At 38.2% G+C, this 9,783-nt stretch overlaps 1 protein-coding gene across 4 annotated transcripts in view; it reads right to left on the bottom strand.

Annotated features, from left to right (window-relative positions):
• TMEM135 (transmembrane protein 135) overlaps positions 1 to 9,783 on the bottom strand; it is a 179,905-nt gene that overhangs the window by 67,100 nt on the left and 103,022 nt on the right. For all 4 annotated transcript variants that reach the window (XM_034407660.3, XM_034407598.3, XM_034407734.3 and 1 more), the window contains one exon: positions 760 to 806. In XM_034407660.3, coding sequence (XP_034263551.2) covers positions 760 to 806 — 47 coding nt within the window. The remainder of the gene's footprint in view (positions 1 to 759; positions 807 to 9,783) is intronic.

Genomic DNA, 9,783 nt, shown 5'->3' with positions numbered 1-9,783 from the left:
AGTGGCCAATAGGCCATGTACTGGTACCATGACCCTGTCTTACATTTTTTTGAACCCTGAAATAAGCTCTTGGCCTTATTGCCATGCACTCAAAAGCCCAATTGGGCTTATTATCAGGGGATGTCTTATTTTGGGGGAAACAGGGTAGTGGGCCGTGGCCCACAGGTTGGGGACTCCTCCACTAGACCAAACTGGCTCTCATTGTTTTAATTCTCATTATTTTATTCTCAGGGTTAGAGCTTTCTCTTTTTTGCAGAAATTAAGTTAAGGGAAAAGAAACAGAATGCCTTTGCAAAATGCCACTCCCTGAAATGGAAGACCAATAAAAAAAATATTATTGTATGTATATCTATCACAGTACGCCATCACAATGTTTCTTTCTTCAGAGCATTTGTTTCCTGGCTGTCATGTTAAAATTAATAACCATAAGTGGTTTTGGAGCTAGGAATAGGTGGCTAAGGAACTGCAATAGTAGGAAATGGTCATATACAATGGATGTTTCATTGTTTTAAAAGCAAATGAATAACTAACTCCTTACTGGGCATTCTCCCAATGTTTCCTGAACTTTCTCGCACATGATGTTATATAATATAATCCCAAGAAAATTAAATTTGCAATGAAATGTAACTATAATTCAGGAGTTTATTTTTTTTTCTTTCAGCATAAGAACTCCTTTGTTTGGGCGAAGATATAAAAGCACACCACTTTCCATTTCAAATAAACTTTTAACATAAAGTAAGAAAAGTATTGGCAACATACCTGAAAAAGAACATAAACAGGGCAGCTGTTACACAGAATAAAAGGACCTATAAAAAGGGGGAAAAAAACATTATTTAGACAGCTAATCCCAATAAGTACTTCCAAACCAAGATCAGATTTCAGGAAGTTTTAAATAATTCAGAGACCTCATTAGGCACGTTATAAAAAGTGAACTTTACAGTGAAAAGTGTCAATAACAAAGTTACAAAGAATGGGAGGGGGGGTTTAGCCACATATTTTAGCCACATATTTGGGGGTGACAAGGCAGCCACTGGGGTTAGTCAACATGATTCTGTTTAAGCATTGCCTATTATTATGAGTTTAGGTACATTTTGTTGTTTATGGGTGTAAGCCATCTAGAAAGATGTGATTGACTGAAAAACGGGGGAAAAAATTAATGAAGCAAAAAAGTATATCAAAGATACGATGGTGAATGATCACCTTTACACACATCAAAAAATATATAAATGGATGTGTGTGTGTGTGTGTGTGTGTTCCAGCATAACTGTGGAATGCCTCGAGCAATTTCAACCAAATTTAGTACACAGGTGACTTACACTCTGGAAAGAAATACTGTGGAGTAAGATACCCCTAACACTGACATATTTTTATATATTATTTTATATATTGTTGAGACCAAAACTGATGCAGTATTCCAAGTGTGGTCTTACCATCAAGCAGGGGTGTCAAACTCAAGGCCTGCAGGCTAGATCTGCCCTGTGGGGTGCTTAGATCTGGCCCGTGGTGCTGCCCTGGAAACAGCGGACTGGTCCGTGATGCCTCTGCCAACGAAAATGGAGCCCGGGAGAGCCGCTCTGTTTTCGCTGGCAGAGGGCTGCAGGAGGATCTCTCCAGCCCCGCCCAGGTCACCACAGGTCAGGAGTGTTATTCCGTTGCTACAGGTTCACAAATGTGAACACATGTGCAACCTCTGCGCATGCGCAGAGCATCAAAAACATGGATAAATGGGGCGTGATTACGTCCGGGCAGGTAGGCAGAGCATCCCACAGCCGCCACTACCAGTTCACCTGAACCAGATAGAACCAGATGAATACAACCGCTGCCACAGGTGCCCCCAACACGAATGACATCGAGCTGGCCATGCCCGAGCTGGCCACGCCCCCCCCGAGGTCAAACACAACCCTAATGTGGCCCTCAATGAAATCAAGTTTGACACCCCTGCCATGAGGCATTATAAAGTGGCAGATTTGCAATCGTTTCTATTCTCTCTCCTATCCACCTGCATCCATCAATCTACTGCATTGGCACTTGTATCTGGATTTACTGCAGATTAAGAAAAATCTGCAAGAGACCACAGACGTGGCCAAATTGTGAGGACTCTCTGACTTGAGTTGCACATATAAACACTCCTTGCAACCCCCTGTTACATTTCCATGTGTTTCCATTGCTACCTGCTGGCATAAACCCTTGCACAATTTCAGCAGAGGCACACTAACCCACTTGTGTTTTGGCATGTCAGTCCAAGTTAATTATTTTATCTCAGCAGCGGGTGATGTTGGCAGCCGTTCAAATGGCTAGAAGGCACTTTTTGATCATTAACAGTCAACATGGGAGCATGTGATTAAATAAAGACTGTGGGTTCACAGTAAGCTCTTTCACCTTTTTTTGAAAGGCAAAAAACTAACTTGTGTTAATTTTTAATTGCTGTTCTAAAACAAATGTGTTTATAATTGTTAGTGCTACTTTGACAGTCCATAAAAAGAAAGATGACATTTTAAAAACTCTTTCTCACTCTCTCCATCGCTGATAGGATTAACATTTTAAATCTAACATTTGATGTTTACCAACTCCAAAAAGCTTTTTTCCTTTCATTAGGTGTTTAGGTTGAAAATTAGTAAAAGATAACTACCGTATTTTTTGGAGTATAAGACATAGCTTTTCCCACCCCTAAAAGAGGGTGAAAATGTAGGTGCGTCTTATACACCGAATGTAGCCCCGGCCACCCACTGACCCCCACCCTTTGGCCTCTGCCTCCCAGCAGTTTACCTCCTTGCAACCAGCAGTAAGAAGAAACTGCTTGTTTCAGCTTCAGCACAGCCTAATTAGCACAAGTTGATTGGATCGGTCTCCCGACTCTCAGCTGTTTTGCTCTCAGCTGTTTTGCGTGGGCCTCTGCTGCTTGCTGCAAGGAGGTAAATTGCTGAGAACAGATTTTTTTTTCTTGTGCTAATCAATCACCGTCCTGAGTCCTTCGGGAGTAGGGCGGTATATAAATCTAATAAAATGAAAATGAAAAAATGAAAGCTATACTGAAAATGAAAATGAAAGCAAAACAGGCTATTTGCTATTTGCTACAACGAGGCAAAATTGCTGGGAGGCAGAGGCAGATTTCTTTTTCTTGTTTTCCTCACCAAAAAAGGTCTTATAGTCCGGAGCGTCTTATACTCCGAAAAATACGGTAATATCTTTAACTAATGTCTTTAACTAATGTCTCCTGTCCAGTCATTTAACTAATATCTCCTGTCCAGTTAGGGTTAGGGTCTGATTCTAGGGGCCGATGCTCATCTCTGTTTCTTAGCCGTGGGAGCCAGCATTGTCCGAAGACATTTCCGTGGTCATGTGGCCAGCATCACTATATGTCACCAAAGATGCACCAAACTCTGTTACCTTCCCACTGAAGTGGTACCTATTTATCTACTTGCATTTGCATGCTTTCAAACATGAAGTTCAACAAATTATAAGAGTCATGCAATACAGGCAATCCTTGATTTACAACCACAATTGAGACCAACATTTATGCTGCTCAGTGAGATAAGTTGTTAAGTGAGTTTCGCCCCATTTTACCTTTCTTGCCACAGTTGTCGAGTGATTCGCTGCAGTTGCTAAGTTAGTAACGCGGTCATTAAAGTGAATCTGGCTTCCCCATTGACTTTGTTTGTCAGAAGGTCACAAAATGTGATCCCATGATCCTGGGATACTGCAACCGTCATAAATATGAGTCAGTTGCCAAGAGTCCTGATTTTGATCATGTGACTGTCATGCCCCTGTTGGAGTCTGAATCTGCGGGGGAGGATGAAGTGGAACAAGAGCCGACAGAGATCGAGTTGGCGGCTCCGTTGGCCATGGAGGAAACTGGGAAAAGGGCAGAGTCAGTCCAGGTAAGGCTTTTCAGGATTAGAAAGGTTTGCAGACAGGGAGAAAAGAGCTCCACCCCTTCCTGATCCTAGAGCATGCAGAGAAGAGAGAAGGCGAGAACAACGCAGATTGAGCCGGCTACGAGGGACTGTAAATCCAACACTGGATTTTTTAAAGAAGAGATTGGACAACCATTTGTCTGAAGTGGTGTAGGGCTTCCTGCCTAAGCAGGGGGTTGGACTAGAAGACCTCCAAGGTCCCTTCCAACTCTGTTATTCTATTCTATATGTTAGGATTCCTATCTGAAAATATCTTTAAAATATAGGAACCTGACAGATTAAGCCAACAGCCTATCTTGTGCAACATGCTGTACTGCACTATAACTAGACAAACATATCTGAAATATTTTTAACAGGGCCAAAAGGGTCATCGGATCCTTTCAAAGGTGTGTTTTTCTTACTGTCCATAATCAAGTGCTAATTAATTTCACTGAATGACTCCCATGTTCTGGTATTATGAGAGAAGGTAGGGGGGGGAATCTATTTCCACCACATTGTCCTGTTATTTCCTGTTGCAAGCAGTCTCTTCCTCTATTACTTTTAAACAGGCCCCTTAACTTCTAAATATATTCAGCACATGTGATTTAAAAATATTTCTGTTGTTCTTTTTTTTTTTTTTAGTTCCATTGTACTTCTTGGGAAAACATCATTATTCACACTTAGAAAAAGAATATCACCATAAATATTCCAGGGGCAGAGGGATAGCTTTAAGACTGCAGAGTGTAAAGGGATGGTAAATGGGGATTATCATATAGCTGTATTAAATGATGGAGAGAACTGGAAAGCTTTCCTCCAGAGACTGGAAAAAAATAGAAGAGGAATCTGACTTATACTGAGCCACGTACTATGTTAGAAATCAGGCTTTCTAGATTTCTCTACAAAGTTCAATCCTAACCCTCTTTCCCCTTGGGTTATACATGGTAATCTGAAACAATATGGAGGCATACCTGAACTCAAGAAGTGTGTTCCAATTTAGAATTTAGGAATCTTTTCCCCCCATTTCATTTATACTCTATTATTATGTAATAAAAAGGGACGCGGTGGCTCAGTGCCTAAAACACTGAGCTTGTCGATCAAAAGGTTGGCAGTTCAGCGGTTCGAATCCCTAGTGCCGCGTAATGGGGTGAGCTCCTGTTACTTGTCCCAGCTTCTGCCAACCTAGCAGTTCGAAAGCCCGTAAAAAATGCAAGTAGAAAAATAGGGACTACTTTTGTGGGAAGGTAACAGCGTTCCGTGCGCCTTTGGCATTTAGTCATGCCAACCACATGACCACAGAGACGTCTTCGGACAGCGCTGGCTCTTCAGCTTTGAAACGGAGATGAGCACCGCCCCCTAGTGTCAGGAACAACTAGCACATATGTGACAGGAACTTTTACCTTTTATTATGTAATAGAATTGTGTACAAATAACAAATATGTAATCAGTGCATCAACTGCATCAACTTGTATTGAAATTTGAAACATGAGAAAACATGCAAAATAATATCTGATAAAGTGGATATATCCTTTAGAGGATATGTCTCTGGGCAGCTTTCTTCTCCCAAAAAAAAATCTGAAATCTGTACAAAAATATGTACTTGTTTGATTATCCAGAATGATCTTTCAGAGAATTTGTCAATTACATTAGATTTTATCAGCATGCATAATTTTTTCTGTTGACTTCTGCTGAGACAACATCCTCTTATAGTTTAGCTGTTCCCAAAAAAGTAGATTTTGGTAAGTAATCTTAATCTGAGCTCTCCATGGTCCTGTTCTTAATCCACCTTCTAAGCAACATGATTTTTCACTGTGTCTTCCTTTATTGTTACCTATGTGATCTAAGTCACTGGGAGAAAGCTGGCAGCCCGGGTTCAAGACCTGAGCGCCGCATGATGGGGTGAGCTCCCGTTACTTGCTCCAGCTCCTGCCCACCAAGCAGTTTGAAAGCATGCAAATACAAGTAGATAAATAGGTACCACTTCAGTGGAAAGGTAACAGCGTTCCATGTGCCTTTGGCATATAGTCATGCTGGCAACATGACCACAAAAATTGTCTTTGGACCACTCTGGCTCCCTCGGCTAAGAAACAGAGATCAGCACCACCCCCTAGACATCAATGGGCAGAGGAAACGTGTCCTGACAGTGAGAATAATTAACCAGCGGAACAGCTTGCCTTCAGAAGTTGTGGGTGCTCCATCACTGGAGGCTTTTAAGAAAAGACTGGGCAGCCATTTGTCTGAAATGGTATAAGGTCTCTTGCTTTAACCAGGGGTTGGACTAGAAGACCTCCAAGGTCCCTTCCAACTCTGTTATTCTGTTCTGTTATATCTTTTTACTGCTATCAAATGGAAATCCCTTTTTTTTCTGTAGGACAATTGCCACACAACAGCAAGAATATAATGCCTTATTATGTGGTGGGAAAGTTACAGTTCTGCTTCCATCTGATCCCCCTAAGAATAAACACCCTGAAAATTTAAACAAAACTAATGTAAAAATGCTCAGACACTGATTATTTACATACACAGAATCCCTCAGTAAAATATAAACATACAGATAGGATTCAGTTAGCCTTAACAATGAAGAAGCCGACGGAATGGGTGGTTGATTTTGGACTCCCATCCTGCTTTTCCTAGTAAACTGATTGATCAGGCATTGTTGGAAAAGATTTCTACACCAGAGGAGCCATTTGTCTCGATCCAGCAGAACGTTCCTTAAAAGCTTAAATTTTATGTTTTATATCGCATACAATCGTAACTGTGTGTTCACCAGGAACCAAAGCTGTAAATGACCCAATGGTCTACTGGAATTTTACTTCATTTTTTTTCCCCTTGCCATGACCCATTTATAATTGATTGATGTCTGAAACCTAATAAAATGGAGTTCTGCAACAGAGATCTTCCAGCTGTATAAATAGCTCTATCCAATAGAAAGAATGGAAGAATTTTGAACTATTGGTGCCTACTTTTAAGTTATCTTTACGGTTAGCTTTTCCTAGATTGTTTTACTAGATGTTCCTTAAACAAGCAGAAGCTCTTGTACTGTATGATTCATACATAAGCAAGCTTGTTCATGTAAAAGAATAAGAGTGGGAGCAGAACTAAAAATGGATGAAAATTGATGAAAACATTTAATTTTATTTTATGGGTTCAATATATTAAAAAGATAAGCGATCTACAAGATAAAAATAATCAAGGTTGAAAAAACATAGATACTGCAATAAATATGTAAGACGCCAGGAACTGTTTGGAAATCATAAATAAAAGAGATGAAATATGTAAAATATGTAAAAACAGCTTTATTTTTAAACCTCAAAGTAAATTTGACCACAAAGACCGTACTGACCATTCTTTATAATATGAATAAAAAGCCAACTCACAGACTTAAGAGTGAACCCAATCTAGGATTTTAATAATGCAGTGATAATATTTTTAATAATGCAACACTATTTAACTATACCCCAAGCATCTTAAGTCCAATATTAATAACTTGATAAATTCTAAGATTTAATATTAACTACTTTAAATCTTATTTATCTTCCCAAAATTGTATTAAAGATGAGAACATTAGACCAAAATAAGACAATCCATGTGTTGAATCCTGTCAATTATATTATACTTCGATACAGAAAGATTCAATCCCAGCCCTTCTTAAATATCCACTGAAGTGTCCAACAGGAAAAATGATTTTTTTTTTTGTGAATTAATCTCACTTTAAAACATGTCTGATATAACAGCTAATATGAATGAATGTTACTGTATTATGACTCTAGCTAACCAAAGGTTAACATATTTCAAAACATAGCACTTATTAAAACAATACATTAAAAGTTATTATAAAGCACAAATAAATTAATAATATGCCTCTGCTATTTCAATAAATAAATCATAGGTTTAGAATTCCAAAATATTTTCCGATATAATAGGCAATTTAGGATTTTCAGAAGGTTCAATGTATCAATCCAAATTGAAGAATTCAGAAATGTTTCATTGAATAAGCTACTATTCATCATATTTAGACAGTACACATTCTTCTTCTTCCTTCACAAAAGCATTTACTTCTAAATTGGGAATATTCCAAAGTGTTGACTTTTTATATGGACAGAGATCAACTTCATATTTCCATTCTCAAATCTTACAAATATGTTCTACATCCTTTAATGCTGAAAAAATAACTGAATTTTGTCCAAAAGAAGACCTAACAACCAAGATATAATAGGAATGAGGTAATAACTTTCTATTTTTGCCCATAACATTTTGAAGGGGAAAAAATGGTTTTCACGAATAGATAAAAAATAGTCTTAAAGGTAAAGTTGAAAATCTAGAAAAAGAAAAAGAAAAATGATAGGAAAGTCACAATTTAGATGCATAAGACCTTTGCCTAATCTATCCTAAAATGCTCAATGATATATCAATCTGTTACAAGAATCTAAGACATATGAATCCTTCTTAGTATATACATTTTAATACCATTTATTCTTCTCCATAAATTCATGACAATTTTCAACTAGTTATAGTTATATCAATATTAATCTGGGAAAAATGTTTAAATTAATGAATAAAGATATTTTCCTGGGGGTAATTATTCCAATATTTAAAGTACAATAAACAAAACCACACGTTTACGATTCTGCATAGACACATTAGATCCAAATGAAAGTACATTGGACTCTTCAATAACAAACTCTTCCATAACTTCCACAAATTTAGGCACATAATTTTGATCATTATCAATAAGACCTAAATATCATGTGCTCATAATAACAATTTCACTGCAATTGTATATTTTTAAAAAATCTAACAGAAAGTTGAACAGTTGTAAATTGCTGGGCACAAGACGCTATTGAAGGTTTTTGGGTTTTTTTTAATTTCTTCCCCCCGCATATTATTATGCAGCTGCTCTGGTTTTATCACTGAACAGCTGCTTTGTAGATCACTGACAGACCCAGACAAACTTCAGACCTAGATATGAAAATTGAGGAGCAGGAAGAAAGAGACAACAGTGCCCAATCTTTTACAAGCACAACCAATATAGAAATGCTTATTTTCTTCTATAATCAAGCAACAAAACGAGGGGAAAATCGGAAATGCACTCATACAGTGCCTGTTTAAAAGGTAAAGTAGGAGATGCAAAGCAGGGGAAAAACCATTGCAGAGATTCTCACCCAAGGAGCTTCATTGGGTGGTTTAGAATTAGGAGGTTTAGAATTGTTTGAGACCAGCAGTTCCAAAAGAGTTGTGTATGCCTGGTTTTGCATTTGTAGATAATACTTGCATATGGTTTGAGATCTTTGTAGTGACATTCCTAAAATACAATTTTATGCTCGATTACCCTAACCCCTGTTCTTAAAATTAATTACTTTAAAAATGGTTCCCCACCAGACACCAAAATGGAAAATAGAATGTCTACAGATTTTGCCAAAAACAATTGCAATTCCTTTGGGACATTATTCCCATCCTACATATAAGTCTTCCTTTTTTTCTCATTGCTCTTTCTGGAAAGGTCAAATTCTTCAATCAGGATGTCACAATAATGTCAGGGGAAAAAAGAACACAGGGCAACATGTGTTCTGAAAGCCAAAACATCTAAGTTCCTCTATATCAAACTGTAAGGTCCATCATCTGGAATGCAATGATGATTTGGGGACAGATCTAAGTATAGTAGAGAAACTACCTAATCCTTATCAGACACCTACTTCACTGTCCCCCCCAGTCTCAGCACTCTTTACATCAGGGGTCTCCAACCTTGGCCAACTTTAAGACTTCAACTCCCAGAATTCCTCAGCCAGACATGTGTGAAATTCACTTTACAGAATTCCACAACTGGAATGAACTTTGCTGAGAATTCTGGAGACCAATGTCCATATATTTGAAAGGCATTTGGGTCTGGGATTAT

The sequence above is a fragment of the Pantherophis guttatus genome, chromosome 5, assembly GCF_059756535.1.
Source record: "Pantherophis guttatus breed Tessera chromosome 5, ASM5975653v1, whole genome shotgun sequence".
NCBI lineage: Eukaryota > Metazoa > Chordata > Lepidosauria > Squamata > Colubridae > Pantherophis > Pantherophis guttatus.
The sequence above is the reverse complement of the archived record's forward strand: the minus strand, read 5'-3'. Positions and strand labels throughout refer to the sequence as shown.